This window comes from Schistocerca piceifrons, chromosome 4 (genome assembly GCF_021461385.2).
Source record: "Schistocerca piceifrons isolate TAMUIC-IGC-003096 chromosome 4, iqSchPice1.1, whole genome shotgun sequence".
NCBI classification, from domain to species: domain Eukaryota; kingdom Metazoa; phylum Arthropoda; class Insecta; order Orthoptera; family Acrididae; genus Schistocerca; species Schistocerca piceifrons.
In genome coordinates this window covers 122,937,335-122,957,052 of record NC_060141.1, presented here as the reverse complement: position 1 = coordinate 122,957,052, position 19,718 = coordinate 122,937,335, and the positions used below count along the sequence as shown (strand labels likewise).

Here is a 19,718-nt window from a genome sequence, read left to right as displayed (position 1 = left end):
GCAACAGTTCCCGAGCAGGAGTAAGACTACACCCAATGCTTCTCTTATGCAGGCTGAAAAGGCGAGAAATAGACCGACAGCGGAAAGGAAAACAATCAACATGAATGAGTGTGATGAAGCAAGGCGTGTTATACTGTTGAACGTCAAATAAATTAAATTGATGGACACCCGCCGGCCGCGGTGGTCTCGCGGTTCTAGGCGCGCAGTCCGGAACCGCGCGACTGCTACGGTCGCAGGTTCGAATCCTGCTTCGGGCATGGATGTGTGTCATGTCCTTAGGTTAGTTAGGTTTAAGTGGTTCTAAGTTCTAGGGGACTGATGACCACAGCTGTTAAGTCCCATAGTGCTCAGAGCCATTTGAACCATTTTTGATGGACACCGGCTGTTATTGTAGAGACCCTTATCAACATTTATGATTAATACTCCGTGGCCGATAGTTTCAGACACGTCACAGAAGTTAACTAAGAGTTTATATTTTATGTCAGTTGTGGTCTATTGTAAACCATCTTCTTTGGGGTCCGATACCCAAAAATTTAGAAAGGTGGTAATTTTAATTAGAATTGCTCAGGGAGAGCTTACAACATCCAACGTTGTATAAGACGCTAATGTAGAAACTCTTGCAGGATTCGGTTGCAAATCTTCACAGCTCAGCATGATAAGTGTTTGGATAACCCATTCAAACCATTGTGTCTTTTGTTAGGAAAATCTTTCAGTAAAAATGCAGGATGTTTCGTGTTTCCCGTTGCTTGAGGCATACACCATCATTTTCTAATCCTTTGCCAAATTAAGACAGATTCCTGGCAAAAGAAAACATGAGCAATAACACACATTGCAAAACACTACAAAGTGGATTAGGAATCAGGTGGGGGGGGGGGGGGGATTATGGTCCTCGGAAGTGTCTGTGTAATTGCCTCGCACCAGACAGCTCTGACATTCAAGGACAGGGCCGAACATTACTTTTTTTTTTTTTTCAAAATTTAAACCAGTTTATTCGTGGAAATTTGATTAGGATAGAGTGTGGTAGCGAGTTCCAATTTAGGATATGTGCCGTTGTTTGTGTTGAAACTGTAATGTAACGTTAATATAACTGTATTGCAGACAGTGGGCTGGACGCTGTCCCGCATGGATTGACGACATCTGTTTGCGCTCTTGTACCTGGTGCTCTTGAAGGTGGAAAAGCTTCATGATTGTATAAACAACTTGCACCAAAGATCATGATCTTGCAGATCTAGGTCACCCACACAACGCAAGATGTTTGTCTTGTTTAAGAGCATCTCGAAGAAATTTATGCTGCAGTTTCTAGTATCTGTTCCGCGATGGTTCTGGGTATGAACGTATATTTCATTTGGGCAGAATGTCTGTTTTGATATAGTACACCTCCTAAATTTCGCAGATGCTGCATCTTACGATGCCTTTGATTAGCCACGCATCTGGGCGCTAATTGTGGCATACTGTAGTGCTAACCAAACATGACTTATCATTTGGTCTACTGTTCGCCAGATAATTTGTTTCCAAAATGTCACGATTTTCACTAGACCTGTATTTCAATTACAAACAACCAGTTTCGGTCAAGCAACTGACCACCTCCACGTGCCTAAACCGAATAGGAAAGATCATAATTCAACACAGTGATCACATACATAAACAGTCACCAAATATCCATAAAACATTCGTCACATAATCCGTGCATGGAAAACGACAATTGCCGGATATGTGTCAGATTATGACATTTTCTATGTGTTTCAAAGCTAAAAGCAACTACATAACAATCATACACTGCAGCAAACCATGCGACTCACACATACGCTACTAAGTTAATCGGCGTAAGCACAGGGTGAGACTGAAGTGAAATACGTGCTTCTGTCACAAAAACGATGTCAAAAAATGTAGAAATCATTCCGAAGATGTTCTCTATGGATAAACGACTTGTAATAAAAAGTGTATCTCTGGGTACAACGAAAGATTCAGATTAATTATTCACCATAGTAAGGCTGAATTATTTCTTTCTTGCATTTTAATGAAAGCCTTAATTAATCCATTACAATAAAATTTGCGTGTGCAAACACATAAACATTTTTTATTTGCATAATTTTCTTAATTATATCTTATCCTTTCAAGGACTTCAGCAGTATGTACATGCATTAACAGAATCTCACCGTTTAAGCGTCAGATCAATACTGTTCTGCTATTTTGTATGAAACAGCATGAAAGAAGGAACATGAAGTGGTTACAGTACATTTAATACACTGTGTTGTGGATTTTTTTCTAACAGTGGTGAGTTCGAGATTCTAGAATTGAAGTGACGATTCTCCGATGAAATGCCATGTGCTCCATTTTACCACCACCCTTCCTGTAGCTGCTATGTGTAGTGCTCGTCTATATCGACAAAATATGCATTAATGGGGGACCCTGGTAGATACTCTGTAGAGTGAAATATTTTGGTCAGCTCTTTCAGTTCCATCCACAAGCCTGCTGTAATGGGAAAAGACTCTTGGCTTTCTGTCGACGTAAATATCGCATTAATGGATCACCTGAATTTGTATTAACAATTTTTTTTGGCACTGGCACCATACTGTTGTCATTCCATGAAGCCACTTGTATATTGGCTGAACAGTCAGAGCTGAAGCCAAGTTTCCCTCTGGATTTGCTTTCCAGTTCCCTCCCTTTACTTTTCACAGTTCTTTACTGGTCACAACTTCATTTCATTTTCTTATAATGAAATGTAGCGTAAATCAAATGTTTGCAAACAGGAATTCATATGGGTATTTATTAAACAACAGGAATATAAATTTTTGTTTTCAATTCCGATACTATGAACAATGAAAATTCTTATACCCTGGATGATGATAAATGTGATTAAGATCATATTATATATGTTTTAGCGACTTACACCAGTACAGCATGCTTTTGTTGCTAAAATGTGGTATAAGTACATGTGCACTTAACTTACAGCAAAAGAGAAATGGCAGAAAACATTGTATCTGATGTTTATATGCATAAAGCTAACGCCCCTTTAGAAGGATGCGCTTGAACAGACAGTCACTGAGGCTATATCAGGCATGCTAATAGCCCTTTACTCTTGACTATACTAATATGAGTAGATGCGAAAATGTATTTCTCTAAAGAATAGCTGCACAGAGAAGTTAAAATTGCCCACAACTAGGTCGGGCATATAATCCATTTTTAGCAAACCTAGTTTTCTCATGCACACATACTAACGCTGCCTCAGCAGTGAAAGCTAAATGTCGTTTTATACAATGATATGAGTCAGTTGGATGAAGTACTTAATAATGCCATCTGTTGGAAGGTAGAATAAAGAAGTAGTATGAGAATTTTTAAGCTCCTCATAAAATATCCTTCCTAACGGAAGACAGTCGTATCTCGATATACACCACATAACATGTTGTAACAACTTCGTACTAGTTAAAATTTAATGTATCTAAACCTATTACAAATAGGAGCACATTACTGACTACACAGCCTTGTCAGAAATCTAAAACATTGCTTATGACTCTATCAAACGATTATATACTGTAAAATACTATTGTAAAGGGAGAGAAGGAAACATAGTGGGTGAATATGGATTGGGGGAGAGAAATTAAAGAGGAAGCCGTCTGGTAGAATTTTGCACAGAGCATAACTTAATCATAGCTAACACTTGGTTCAAGAATCATAAAAGAAGGTTGTATACATGGAAGAATCCTGGAGATACTGACAGGTTTCAGATAGATTATATAATGGTAAGACAGAGATTTAGGAACCAGGTTTTAAATTGTAAGACATTTCCAGGGGCAGATGTGGACTCTGACCACAATCTATTGATTATGAACTGTAGATTAAAACTGAAGAAACTGCAAAAAGGTGGGAATTTAAGGAGATGGGTCCTGGATAAACTGACTAAACCAGAGGTTGTACAGAGTTTCAGGGAGAGCATAAGGGAACAATTGACAGGAATGGGGGAAACAAATACAGTAGAAGAAGAATGGGTAGCTCTGAGGGATGAAGTAGTGAAGGCAGCAGATGATCAAGTAGATAAAAAGACGAGGGCTAGTAGAAATCCTTGGGTAACAGAAAAAATATTGAATTTAATTCATGAAAGGAGAAAATATAAAAATTAAATAAATGAAGCAGGCAAAAAGGAATCCAAACATCTCAAAAATGCGATCGACAGGAAGTGTAAAATGGCTAAGCAGGGATGGATAGAGGACAAAGGTAAGCATGTAGAGGCTTATCTCACTAGGGGTAAGATAGACACTGCCTACAGGAAAATTAAAGATACCTTTGGAGAAAAGAGAACCACTTGTATGAATATCAAGAGTTCAGATGGAAACCCAGTTCTAATCAAAGAAGGGAAAGCAGAAAGGTGGAAGGAATATATAGAGGGTCTATACAAGGGCGATGTACTTGAGGACAATATTATGGAAATGGAAAAGGATGCAGATGAAGATGAAATGGGAGGTACGATATTACGTCAAGAGTTTGACAGAGCACTGAAAGATCTGAGTCGAAACAAGGCCCCAGGAGTAGACAACATTCCATTAGAACTACTGACGGCCTTGGGAGAGCCAGTCCTGACAGAACTCTACCATCTGGTGAGCAAGATGTATGAGACAGGCGAAATACTCTCAGACTTCAAGAAGAATATAGTAATTCCAACCCCAAAGAAAGCAGGTGTTGACGGATGTGAAAATTACCGAACTATCAGTTTAATAAGTCACAGCTGTTAAATACTAACGCGAATTCTTTGCAGACGAATGGAAAAACTGGTAGAAGCCGACCTCGGGGAAGATCAGTTTGGATTCCGCAGAAATGATGGATACGTGAGGCAATACTGACCATACGACTTATCTTAGAAAATAGATTAAGGAAAGGCAAACCTACATTTCTGGCATTTGTAGACTTAGAGAAAGCTTTTGAAAAATTCTAAAGGTGGCAGGGGTGAAATACAGGGAGCGAAAAGCTATTTACAATTTGTACAGAAATCAGATGGCAGTTATAAGAGTCGAGGGGCATGAAAGGGAATCAGCAGGTGGGAAGGGAGTGAGACAGGGTTGTAGCCTGTCCCCGATGTTATTCAATCTGCATATTGAGCAAGCAGTAAAGGAAACAAAAGAAAAATTCGGAGTAGGTATTAAAGTCCATGGAGAAGAAATAAAAACGTTGAGGTTCGCCGATGACATTGTAATTCTGTCAGAGACAGCAAAGGACTTGGAAGAGCTGTTGAACGGAATGGACAGTGTCTTGAAAGGAGGATATAAGATGAACATCAACAAAAGCAAAATGAGGATAATGGAATGTAGTCGAATGAAGTCGGGCGATGCTGAGGGAATCAGATTAGGAAATGAGACACTTAAAGCAGTAAAGGAGTTTTGCTATTTGGGGAGCAAAATAACTGATGATGGTCGAAGTAGAGAGGATATAAAATGTAGACTGGCAATGGCAAGGAAAGCGTTTCTGAAGAAGAGAAATTCGTTAACATCGGGTATAGATTTAAGTGTGAGGACGTTGTTTCTGAAAGTATTTGTATGGAGTGTAGCCATGTATGGAAGTGAAACATGGACGATAAATAGTTTTGACAAGAAGAGAATAGAAGCTTTCGAAATGTGGTGTTACAGGAGAATGCTGAAAATTAGATGGGTAGATCACATAACTAATGAGGAGGTATTGAATAGATTTGGGGAGAAGAGGAGTTTGTGGCACAACTTGACAAGAAGAAGGGACAGGTTGGTAGGACCCGTTCTGAGGCATCAAGGGATCACAAATTTAGCATTTGAGGGCAGCGGGGATGGTAAAAATCGAAGAGGGAGACCAAGAGGTGAATACATTAAGCAGATTCAGTAGGATGTAGGTTGCAGTAAGTACTGGGAGATGAAGAAGCTTGCACAGGATAGAGTAGCATGGAGAGCTGCATCAAACCAGTCTCAGGACTGAAGACAACAACAACAACAACACCAGCATTCAATAGAAATGAATAGATAAACTTGTCTGAAGGGATACAAATCACAGAACAACCATTATAGTGCCTCGTTAATTTTTTTTAAGTCTGTGAGATATGCAATACACCTTCCTGAAGTACATCTGTTTATATCTTCTTGTTTCATTATGCATGATATTTGAAACAAACGATTACTTCTACAAAAAACTGAAAGTAAGAAATGAATGATAGAGTCAGAAGCTGTTATAAATGTAGAATGAAAAGACTCATTCTATCGTTCCGACAGCTAAAGGATTACTGCATAAAAACCGAGCTCCTGATATATGATTCCCACTGTCATCATAAATGTTACCTACCACAACCTATTCCAAACATCTTCTAAACACGTGCACACTGTAGCACACACAGGAAGACTACATATACGATTTCATCTACCTGTGATTTCTGTCTCAATGGAATACCTTAAGAGTGCTTTCTACATAACTTATTCGAGATTATTGAATAAACAACATTGAATCCGCAGTATACCATATTAGATGTTGCAAAGAAAATTTGACCATTATTGAAGTATAGTATTATTGAAGTATACTAAAAGGGAACTAAAATGGTTAAATATTTTCCAAAAAATATTTCAGATGTGTTTCTTCTGGTTTACATTTTGCTTTTTTTAAATTTCCGAATTGTAATACACCCTTTAGTGTAACGGCAGAACAATGTTTCTGCTTACGGGCTTTCGTGTAGTAACTCTGACTTCATTTCAGTTAAGATGTTTACTGACAGTTAGAGTAAATGAATAGTAAAAAACAGTTCTTATAAAAGGCACAGAAATTTTAAAAATTAACCGCTGTAAACCACTTATATAATACTAATCGTACTTGTACAAGGTTATAATTTCTTTGTATACCTAAAATGCGACGTGAATTTGTTTCCTTTTTCCCCTTTTGCCAGCGGCACGGTAAAGATGTAGATGCGTTCATCTAAACCTGTGGTCAGTAACAATTTGATAGTTTTGTTTCAAAACTATCTTTTATTTTGTGAAATGACCAACCTTGCAAGTCTCCTGTCATAATTTTATGAAAAAAGTGCTTTTTGTCCATTTAATTTAAGTTGGAAGCGACTTGGTTCGTGACGCAAGATTGAACGCCATAAGCCCCTATCGTCGGTTATTTTATCTTTTAAAAGTCGAGCCTGCATCTCTATACTAAGTTCGATTAATTTATTACGAAATAGTTTCCTTCGTACGAATATCAACTACGTACGCAGTATTCGCACCCGAACTCGTCATTAACCAACAATGAACGTTTTGTGCTGAATTTAATGTTCAGTTACAGGCAGTAAATCTAATAAGTCTGATTTTTCAAAATTTAAATAATCGGCCTTCATAATAATTTCAACTGTTAATGGCCATAATTGTGGCTTCCATATTTTTTAACGACTCTGGATTGGTTTTCGTTCCTTTAAGACTTTGTGAAAATCACAAATACAAAAATCTTACCAATTCATACCTCGCGATCCGCTTCGACATTACGAGTTTAGACTTCCTTCTATTTCCTGGTGTATCTGTGTAGTCTACCTTGGCTGAGGATCGCCGACAGTGCGACAATTCCAACATGGCAAGCGCTTCTACTCTCTGTTCTGTGCTCGTTGTATCTCCTACTGTTAAGTGACAGTGGTTGGTAGCTGGTACTCACCAGGGCTGTGGTGATGAAGGCGCTGGCGCTGACGGTGATCATATCAGCGAGTAACTCTCCCAGCAGTATGGGACCCACCAGCTTACTCAGCTGCTGAACCATCCTGTAACCAGGTAACGTTGGGCTGACGAGGAAGCAAACAATGATAAGTGCACACCATATACATATGGTCTCAACCTAATGAACATTTCGTATCGTGCTATTAGCAGTGCAAGTGAAGAAGAATTGCAGAATTTTCTGAATGGAATGAACAATCTAATGAGTACACAATACATATTGAGACTAAACAGAGGAAAGACGAAAGTAATGAGAAATAGCATAAATGAGAACAGTGAGAAACTTAACATCAGGATTAATGGTCACGAAGTAGGTGAATTTAAATTGCAAGTCATTTATCGCCATAGATAGAACTTCACGAGGCGTCGTAGTTCTGGCCAAACTTCTAGAGCAAAAATTGTTTGCACTCTATAATTTCATGATATGATGTTGAATTGTGTTAGAAAATTGTCATAAATAAAAACGCTTCAATTTGCCGTAAATTACAGATTCAAAAGAACTGCTTTGTCACCTGAATGTTTTGATACTCCAGTAGCAGTCACGCCCTGCAATAGCCAATATATGCTCAACAAGATGTCAATTGCCTTTGAACCTAAATTTCAGTTTCGTCTATGGATTATCCGGTACACTACTGTTGTATCGAATTTCTTGTGGTTTGTATAGTTCAGGGTAGAGGCCACTTCCAACGGCGTTGGTGTTTTTAACTCACATTAGTCATGTCTTGAGTGATGGAACTCTATAGACCACACTCGTACCAAATCACAAGCGTTGGTCTTCTATGAACTTGACAACTGGAACTCTACAACATTAACTAACGCGAACTTCTTTGCTGTCATCCCATTTTAATGCAGTACATCTATATTCTGCAAGCCACTATAAGGTGTGTGACAGAGAGTACTTGTGGTACCACTAATCACCCTCCTGTCCTTTCCCTCTTCTATTAGCGGATGGTGCGTGGGAAGAACGATGGACGGTAAATCCCCGCATGACCTCGAATTTCCGTTATCTCACCGTAGTCGTTTTACTGCACGTTCGTGGGAAGAGACAGTAAAACAGTATGTTGCTCGATTCTTGTTGGAACGTATTCATCCGGAATTTAAACAATAAACTTGCCTTTTAGAACCTGCTACAATAATTTATTAAGCACCTCCGTAGCGCGCTCGTGCGTACCAGACGTGTCACTCTTCCTGAGATTTTCTTTGTCTGTTCTATTAATCCAAAGAGATACTGAATTTAATTGATGAAAGGAGAAAATAGAAAAATGCAGTAAGTGAAGCAGGCAAAAAGGAATACAAACGTCTCAAAAATGAGATCGACAGGAAGTGCAAAATGGCTAAGCAGGGTTGGCTAGAGGACAAATGTAAGGATGTAGAGGCTTATCTCACGAGGGGTAAGATAGATACTGCCTACAGGAAAATTAAAGATACCTTTGGAGAAAAGAGAACCACTAGCATGAATATCAAGAGCTCAGATGGAAACTCAGTTCTAAGCAAAGAAGGGAAAGCAGAAAGGTGGAAGGAGTATATAGAGGGTCTATACAGGGGCGATGTTCTTGAGGACAATATTATGAAAATGGAAGAGGATGTACATGAAGATGAAACGGGAGATATGATACTGCGTGAAGAGTTTGACAGAGCAATGAAAGACCTAAGCCAAAACAAGGCCCCGGGAGTAGACAACATTCCGTTAGAACTACTGACAGCCTTGGGAGAGGCAGGCCTAACAAAACTCTACCATCTGGTGAGCAAGATGTATGAGACAGGCGAAATTCCCTCAGACTTCACATAACTAATGAGGAGGTATTGAATAGAATTGGGGAGAAGAGGAGTTTGTGGTACAACTTGGTTAGAAGAAGGGATCGGTTGGTAGGACATGTTCTGAGGCATCAAGGGATCACCAATTTGGTATTGGAAGGCAGCGTGGAGGGTAAAAATCGTAGAGGGAGACCAAGAGATGAATACACTAAACAGATTCAGAAGTATGTAGGCTGAAGTTGGTACTGGGAGATGAAGAAGCTTGCACAGTATAGAGTAGCATGGAGAGCTGCATCAAACCAGTCTCAGGACTGAAGACCACAACAACAACAGCATTAATCCAACCAGTTAAGGATCCAGGCTGAATAGTATTATTCTAGAATCGGCTGAACATGTGTTTAGAAAGTCACTTCTTGCGTGGAGTGACACCCCCTTAACATTCTTCCAGTCAGTCATGGCCTGGGATTTACACGTCACATAATAAGTTTTATATTGTTATTCCACTTTAGGTCGCAGCGACGGTTACTCCAAGGTATCTCACCATCGGTTCAGTTTCCAGCGAGTTCCCGTAAACAACGCAATAGAACTACAAGGTAGCTCTTCGACTATTTATGCGTTATAAGAAACATTTATTTACGTTGAGAATCAACTGCTAGAATCTGTACCGATCATCGATCATCTACAGGTCATCCTCCATTTCGCCATTGTCTTCTGGCGTTGCAGCCTCTCCATAGACATTGGTCAACTGCCTCATGGAACTTCCTACATTATCCGCTGTCTAACAGTAACAGCCATATAGCACTCCAGAAATTACCTTTACTTCTGATAATTTCATCCAGTTAAGAACAACGAGTTGACTTCATGCAAGGAATTTATATTAAAAATGAAGAAATTCCTCCAGTTGTATTTAAGGTGTCGATTTTATTTTGATAACTAGTTTCAACGTTGTAACAACGTCATCTTCAGACCCATACACTTGTTGACGTCAACTACGTGCGGCTGATACTAGAAGTCAGTGGTGAGATACGGACGTGCTCCATGTGGAAGGTGATTAGTATCCGTATCTCACCACTGACTTCTACTATCAGCCGCACGGGCCGGCCGGTGTGGCCGTGCGGTTCTAAGCACGTCAGTTTGGAACCGCGTGACCGCTACGGTCGCAGGTTCGAATCCTGCCTCGGGCATGGATGTGTGTGATGTCCTTAGGTTAGTTAGGTTTAAGTAGTTCTAAGTTCTAGGGGACTGATGACCTCAGTAGTTAAGTCCCATAGTGCTCAGAGCCATTTGAACCATTTGAATCAGCCGCACGCAGTTGACGTCAACAAGTGTATGGGACTGAAGATGACGTTGTTACAACGTTGAAACTAGTTGCCAAAATAAAATCGACACCTTAAATACAGCTGGAGGAATTTCTTCATTTTTAACAAAAAATTATACCAGCTGACGTCCCACTGTCCTCCATTTCTACTGTGGATGTACGAAGATCAAGCAAGGAAGTCCTAAAGCCAGTCCGAAATCTCGTCTGATTCCCAGTAAGATTGCATTCAGTTCATTGCGTCACCTGGTATTTTTTCAAGGTCTACTTTCGCAGTTGCTCCTCCTGTTTTGCAGGAGAAGACATGGTTTCAACACGATGATGCCTCATCCCACTCCAGTGTGCCCGTGAGCAGCTGAACAATATGCACCACACCTTTCGGATTAGAAGGATAGTCTTGTTTCACGGTCAGCGTGACCCCAAGATCTGTATAACGATTGGGTATGTTAAAATAACTATCCTAATTTGTTTCGTAACGTTTATGCGTCAGATGCTGTAGGTGAGAAATCAACAGCGTGAAACCACGTTTCTAAGTACCTCTCAATGTCGATGTGGTAGCGCACACACTCCCTCAGATTTTCCCTCATTCGCTCTTCTGCATCGCACCTGTTGCGCTGTTTGTGATCGCCAGTTGCCTTATCGTACTGCTGGGTGCTGCACAAGTTCCTCGCCATTAGGTTGAGGATGCGCAGGTGGCCAGCCACGTAGATCATGAGAGTGCAGAACGTGCTGTGTACCGTGATGGAGATAATGTTGCCGTAGAACAGGCCCGTGGACACGACAATGAACACAACCTGGAAACAAAATGATCGAGAGTCTCAGATTGTTTCTAGCATACAAGATTTCGGGATTCTGTTTGGAAATCAAGAAAATGAGTATCATGAATGTCTTCGCAGAGCAAGAGTGACACTGGTTGCGTGTTTTGCCTCATAACAGTTATCGATCGCACCGTCTGCGGTTGGGAGCATAATAGGGGCACTGCACTGTTAAGTCACAACTTTTTTCTACAAACCCATAAATAAATTAGTAAACACACAAACAAAGTAGTAATATCTGACATTATCAGGAAATGGAGGAAAGATATCTTAAATATTTCATACAAAACTTTTGTAAGTTTTCTAACACGTAAAAAATATGCCGTATTAAATCTAATAACTAATTTCGGTTGTTCACATAAATAACTTCAAATTAGTCATGTTAAAGACCTGGTATCAACGTACACAGTAAGACTAGACCTCATCGTCTGTATATTTTGGTATTTTCTCATATACGAAACAGCTTCAATAAAGTACTGGCTGTAACAACGAAATGAAAAGACTCTTACTAAAACATGCTTATTAAAATGGCCCTTGAGTGTAAACTTTTTATACTGCACCGTTAGGCCGGCCGGAGTGGTCGAGCGGATCTAGGCGCTACAGTCTGGAACCGCGGGACCACTTCGGTCGCAGGTTCGAGTCCTGCCTCGGGCATGGATGCGTGTGATGTCCTTAGGTTAGTTCGGTTTAAGTAGTTCTAAGTTCTAGGGGACTGATGACCTCAGAAGTTAAGTCCTACAGTGCTCAGAGCCATTTGAACTACATCGTTACAAAACTCACTTGCAAAATCAAGAGCATGGTTTAGTACCACTCTCGTTCATGTCGCTGATACAGCCAGCACTTTATTGAAACTGTCTGTTATACACTAAAGACCCAAAGAAACTGGTACACCTACCTAATATCGTGAAGGGTTCCCGCGAGCACGCAGAAGTGCCGCAACACGACGTGGCATGGACTCGAGTAATGTCTGGACCAGTGCTGGAGGCAACTGACGCCATGAATCCTGCAGGACTGTCCATAAATCCGTAAGAATGCGAGGGGGTGGAGATCTCTAATGAACAGCACGTTTCAAGGCATCCCAGATATACTCAATAATGTTCATGTCCGGGGAGTTTGGCGGCCAGCGGAAGTGTTTAAACTCAGAAGAGTGTTCCTGGAGCCACGCTGTAGCAATTCTGGACACGTGGGGTACGCCATAGTCCTTCAGGAATTGCCCAAGTGCTTCGGAATGCACAATGGACATGAATAGATGCAGGTGATCAGCCAGGATGTTTACGTACGTGTCACCTGCCAGAGTCGTATAAAGACGTGTCAGGGGTGCCATTTCACTGCAACTGCACACGCCACACACCAGTACAGAGCCCTCACCAGCTTGAACAGTCCCCTGCTGACATTCAGGGTCCATAGATTCATGAGGTTGTCGCCATATCCGGAAAACGTCCATCCGCTCGATACAATTTGAAACAAATCTCGTCCGACCAGGTAAGACGATCCTAGTCATCAATAGTCTAGTGTCGTTGTTGACGAGCCCAGGAGAGACGTAAAGCTTTGTGTAGTGCAGTACACGAGTGGGCATTGGGGTTAGAAAGCCCACATCGATGATGTTTCGTTGAATGGTTCGTTCGTTGACACTTGTTGGTGGCCCAGCATTGAAATCTGCAGCACTTTGAAGAAGGGTTGTGCACCTGTGACGTTGAACCATTCCCTTCAGTCATCGTTGATCCCGTTCTTGCAGGATCATTTTTGGGCCGCAGCGATGTCGGAGATTTGATGTTTTACAGGCTTCTTGATATTCACGGTACACTCGTGAAATGGTCGTATGGGAAACCGCACTTCATCGCTACCTCGGAGATGGTGTGTCCCATCACTCGTGCCCCGAATATAACACCATGTTCAAACTCACTTAAATATTGATAACTTACCATTGTAGCAGCAGTAACCGATCTAACAACTGCGGCATACACTTGTTGTGTCATGTAGGCGTTGCTGATCGCAGCGTCTTATTCTGCCTGTTTACATATTTCTGGATTTGAATACGCATGCCTATACCAGTTTCTTTGGTGTTTCAGTGTTTAAGAATGTACCAAGGTATGGAGACGTTGCGGTCTAGCCTTACCCTGTACGTTGACACTATGTCCGATCTGTGAACAGCAGAAACTAGGTATAAAATTCAATGTTGAACATTGTTTGCGATCTAGACAATTTAAAAAACTGTACAAAATTTTTAAAAATTTGGTTTGAACATAAAAAAATTAATTACTCACACATGCATATTAAGGTTTCATATCTTTGTCTTAGACGTCTTGTCCCATAATTACGAGTAAATCGGAAACAGTTCCCAGCCAGACTTATGAATACAAAAAATTGTTTGAAAATATAACGTATAGATACAGGCGAATATTGTGCCCCAATACTAGTGAATTCGTACGAATGTAAAACATTCCATTTAAGACAGAAAAAGTGCTATTTCTATTACAGATTGTGACATTACATAAAGAGAAAGAAACAACAAAACTAAGTAAGTCATAATGCAATAAACAATGTAAAGTTAATGAAAAGCGTTAAATTTAATTGTAATCAAATATGTGATAATATTAAGAACTGTAACAATTGTTAAATACAAAACGACACATGGCCATGTCAGCTGAGCACTGTATTTCGAGATTATTTGCTGTATGGTGCGGTTTTTCTGTACTTCTTTGGACTGTATTGTTGTTTTTACTGTGATATGACTAGCTTACACTGGAATAACCTGGAGCTAAAATGCTGTCTAGGTTTCTTGATGAGACACACTCAGGACCTATACATCCTGCAACATCAAGATAAGCTTAACTTTATCTAAAATCCACATACATTTAACAATCTAACAGCTCCATCTTTCGTTGCTTGCTTGTGGGGGCAAAATTCCAGCTTTTGTCCGCAATAAAAAGTAATGTCACATCGTTGACATTACTTCATGTTAGGTATAGTGGTTGGAATGTTAGAACAGGAATTTATTTCCATCCTCCCCCTTCTATTCCCAGCTGAAGCTCCTCTTCTCCATTGGCACTACACTGGCACTTCATCAATAACACGCTGCCTCAGAAATCGAACTGCCCACTCTACATTTGAGGGTAGAGAATGAATGTTATGTCGGAGAATGTTTTCGTATTAATAATGAGTTCACATCCAAAGTGGACAACTTTGAGTAAACTGTTGATGGGAAATGAGTGTCCATCATCGTTTGGCGTTTATAACCTACAGTATTTTCTAGCAGCTGTAGAACAGTAGCAGAAATGTCTTCTTAGACAGTTATTTGGATTTTTCAAGAGCCAGTCAAGTAAGACACGTAATTGGGGACTCGAACAATTTTATCATACGTGTAATCATCCCCATGACATATACCAGTCGTATCACAGGGGAAGTGATCTAATTACGATGACGGAAGGCGTTCAGCCCGCACCAGCGCAGTGAAGACATGAAGTCATTTCCACCTCTAGTCCTGCCCTCGTGGCTTCCTAGCAGAATATAGTAGAAACATGTCAGCGGTGTCCAGATGAAGTCTCGGAACCTTACTCCTCCGTAACTCAGCTAAAGTGGCCGGTTCTCGAGAATATTCTGTTACCAGCTTTTATCCAGTTTTCTCTTTTTGAGTGTAAAACTTACGTCGGACTTTAAGAGCATTATATGTCACTAGAAAGTGTCACTTGATTCGTGTGACACGACAATTATTTAAGTGGGAGGTTTCAGTGGGGTAGCGAGCGGCGTTTGAGTCGCCCACACTTTGAGACAAAGAGGCAAACAGCGGTAGGGATGGGAAAAACAGGCCGGTTAAAACCGATACCGGTATTGCAGTTCTAAATAACCGGTATTTTAGTTCATGGTAAAAGTGACCAGTGCTATTTTAATATCAATGCCGACAGAAACGAGCAACTAACGCAAGGAATAAGAACTGGTACAGCATTGTTGAGACAATAACGTCCATGTGGACGTGTGTCGTCATTAAAAGTACGCGGTGTACGTGCACTGTGCAAAACTTGCCCCCACATGGTCTGTACGGTAGTTTCTCGCTTACGTCGCCGGACATCCGTTGTATTGTAGAACGGCGCCAAGCCAGGTCTGCAAATACTTTTACGAAGCGGCGTAGCAACGAAGTAAAATGTTTCATTTTCTTTAAAAGATTAAAGACTTGTCAGCCATTTATGTGAACTAATAAGGAAAGAAAGTATACTAACAATAATAAATTAAAAGCTTAACAATTCATTCCTAGTATACAATGGAAACAGAAAGTAGCTGATCTTGTGCCTGTGACTTTATTTGCATATAACCCTTGAAAACAGACAAATTAACATGAAAAATAAAGTTTTTCAACGTCAGTTTTCACCCTTTATCACTGACTATTCATAATACCCAAATAGTGGTACGATCCCCGATTACAGCATAATTTTTGAGCAGAGTTTCAAAAAATTCGAATCAGCAGGAGAATTACTGGAAATTTTCGAGAAAACATGAGAACGATGGGCGGACTAAGTTTCCACTTATTATCCTATTTCATTTAGTAGTTTGGTTCCATGTATCTTGAAACTGAGTCAAAATTTTTCGGTGTTTGTTCGATTTCTGCGTTTGCTACAGGAAATAATAGGAAAAAACCGAGATTAGGTTGTTTCAGAAACCGGTTAGTTCGTGTGGTTTTAACATTCAGGTTAAACTGTCGTGTAAAATTACCGATATAACGGAAAACCGGTTGTTTCAGCAATAACAGCCATCCCTGGGCGGTGGACGCGCCCCGTTCTGTTGTGTGGCTCTTATGCTACCAAATCTGTAGTTCCTACACTTTTAGACTTGAATGTTCCGTTGAGGTAGTTAACCAGCAATAGATAAATGGATAGAAATATAATGTTCCCCTCAGATTTTTCTATAAGGCGTTGTGCAATGGCTTGTATATGCTTTTAATTATTTTAATAAAGTCTTTACTTGCTTGAAATAGTCTTTTAGTTAATTATTTATATTCAGAGCCACGTTCATCACTTTCTGGTGTCGATTTGTTTTGAAATGGAATATACACGCGACTGCGGACGTCATTTACAAAATTATGCAGGCTCTGTTTCGGATGTACCAAGAAAATGAAAATGGAACGAAATGGCGTTCAACAGTGAATCGATACCGTTTATGGAAGACAGCTACATTTACATTTATTCTAAAATTATTGTACTGAACTGGAGGGTAACTTGAAATTAGTAACACGACATACATTTAAATCAGCTCCATTATTATTACAATAACATTAAATACTCACAGAAAGGATCACACCCAAGATACCACAAAAGTTAATCGGCTTCACCATCAGAGTCACAGAGACCTCAACATTGATAATATTACCTGTTTTATAGACAAAAAGCACAGCTCATTTGCCGTGATTTAGTTACAAGTACTTTGCCTTCTATTATCTCTTTGGGTACGTTACATTGTACTTAGTTGTGGCGACCCAGATTTCGCGGATGACCGCGGACCGGTGGATGGGCCACGACCTCCGATCAAAAATTCAAACAGACGGATGTGATGTCATTTCCGCCGTTCGTGCACGATAGCTTCTCACATATTGTTCGCGTTTGCACGCAAACAGTGTAAACCGTAATTGGCACAATGAAGAGCGATACTTCATTGTTCTCAGGAATGTAAAACGACACAGCGCTGAGAAGTTTTTGCAACCATAAATCAGAAAAAGATAAATAACTTTTTTATTATTTAATGAACAAAGAATATAGAGCGCTCAACTAGTATTTCTCGGAGAGGCTCTTCGACTGATATGTTCGCATGATTTGTAGCATGATTAATTAAGCTGCGAGACGCATTTTAAATGGATTTTAATTGAAAATTAATATAAAAACTTACACAAGTACACATCCAGCACAGCAGTACGCATTGGCGGAGGTGGTTACATACTATCACATTACATTCAACCTTTAGTTCTTAAGATTTATAGTTTTTATGATGTGTTTTATTAACTGTTTACGAAATATCTCATATTTGATGGCACGAGCAATTTGAATCGTTTTCGAGCACTGCAACGAAGTTCTGCAATTGTTAAACTGAAGTACTGGGCGAACTATTGCAGATAGAGTTAAATGTGAGATATCAACTTTGACTAAAATTTTAGCGCTCATCTAATGGCGTAAACAGAATCTCAATGTTTTTTATGTATCAAAGTATGTAAATTATGCTGGTGAAACTACGAACCTCGGTAAGTCAAATACAGGTTTAATTTTTCGTAAAGGTGGAACTGAGACTATAAAATGTCAGTGCTCATCTTGCTCGAAGACAGAGTTCGTAACTATTTGATTGTGGTAACGCTAACGTGATTCTGAGCTATGATCCAATCGGGTTTACAAAAAGATTTTGGGAAAGCGTGAACGAGACTTGTAGAGTCACGTAACGGCAGTCAGACGCATCTTTTCTACTTGTTGTAACGATTACTGTACGGAGTCACTAAAATACATTAATGGTATCTCGATATCAAGAGAACTCTCGTTTGATACTCGCCTGAGTTCCATGACTGAGCACAGCTCTTTGCCATTTATAATTTTCCATGGCATTTCGTCCTGGATATTGCTCTGTCGTCCATATCCAAACTTTCTCTGGCAATTTCTTATACACCTCTTTTGTTTCGAGGCACATCTGTTGCTTTATGTACACCCAGCAAGCTACTGTATGTGCATGGTAGTTGGAACTTTGGACCAGTATTAACAACTTCCTGTCCTGTTCCACGTATGGAGTGAGTGCCTCCATACACTTGCACAGCCTATCTCTAAAACTGGTTCTTTGAATTAGCTCGTATAAGAGCTAGAACAATGTAACCTTTCATTAAAAATTCGCACGACATTTCAGTTAATATCTGTTATAATTGTCTGTATGCTCGACAGACCTACTATGATCCCTGCAGTGCGGCTATGAATTATATCCGCGCTGTGTAGCCGCGTGGTAAAGGGCGCCTTGTCACGGTTCGCGCGGCTCTCCCCGTCGGAGGTTCGAGTCCTCCCTCGGGCATGGGTGTGTATGTTGTCCTTAGCGTAAGTTCGTTTCAGTCAGATTAAGAAGTGTGTAAGCCTAGGGACCGATGACCTCAGCAGTCTGGTCCCATAAGAACTTACCACAAATTTCCAAAAATTATTTCAATGTGTCCTATCACATCTGTTTGATAAGTATTCCAGATACAACTTTCTCCGGATAAAATAAACACATGAATTTATTAAAACATAAATTTCCTTCGCAACTTCACAAGCAGCGAATGCGACTTGAGAAGGCTATTTAAGTCCGACGAATATAAACGACCGGTCTCGTTGTCTTCGCTATGGATGACACTTCGTCGCTTTACCCTTAATTGCATTTTAAACTCAAAATAAATAAATAGTTAATAAATTTTCCCCTGATGGCTTTAATCAGGAAGACAAATGGTAACTAGGGTGTATCTATTTGCAAATTACGTTATATAACGAGCCATAACGCAATATTTAATTTTTTAATAATAAGGTTTATTGTGTTCAAAATATTCATATTAATTCGAATACTGGTAAAATCAACAAATCTGTTAAGTGGTTAAGAAGTAACTTGAGTCCTCAATATAGTGGTTAGTGAACTCCCTATATGAAACTAAATAAATTAAAAGAGCTGGAAAAAGATAGCTGGTGTGCACAGATAGAGGTTACACGAAGATGAATCGCATACCAATTCACACATAAACAGGGGCAAACCAACAGGCAAAGCTACAACCTGAGTGTCTATTAGCAGAAGAAATAAACTGTCTCCCGAAGCCAAAGTACTTCAAAGTCCAACCTCAATGTACAGAAATAGTCCTATCCCCACTTCACACGAGAAAAGAAAATGTTCTGACGATCTGCTGGCAGAAAATAGAGCCCTGATTACCGCCAAATGATTCTAACAGTGAACGAGTGCGAAATAATTGTTAATCCCACTACTAACGGCCTGAAAAACTTCTACCCTCCAAAACAAGCGTGGATGGAATACCGCTCAAACTCACTTACATTTTGCTCAACCAAATTGGTGAAAGAAACAAAATTTTTTATTGCATGTGTAATTTTATTGTAGTTAATCCTGACGACTGTGCAGCAGTGGCACTGGACACTATGGTATTGATCAAATTGTTTAGCTCAAGGT

At 40.0% G+C, this 19,718-nt stretch overlaps 1 protein-coding gene across 1 annotated transcript in view; it reads right to left on the bottom strand.

The window, feature by feature from the left end:
* The window catches only part of LOC124795652 (odorant receptor 13a-like), a 126,815-nt gene that overhangs the window by 13,343 nt on the left and 93,754 nt on the right, over window positions 1-19,718 (bottom strand). Inside the window, exons 4-5 of the mRNA XM_047259725.1 lie at window positions 11,290-11,546; window positions 7,627-7,729 (exon numbers count right to left, since the gene is read on the bottom strand). Of these exons, the coding sequence (XP_047115681.1) occupies window positions 7,627-7,729; window positions 11,290-11,546 (360 nt within the window). The remainder of the gene's footprint in view (window positions 1-7,626; window positions 7,730-11,289; window positions 11,547-19,718) is intronic.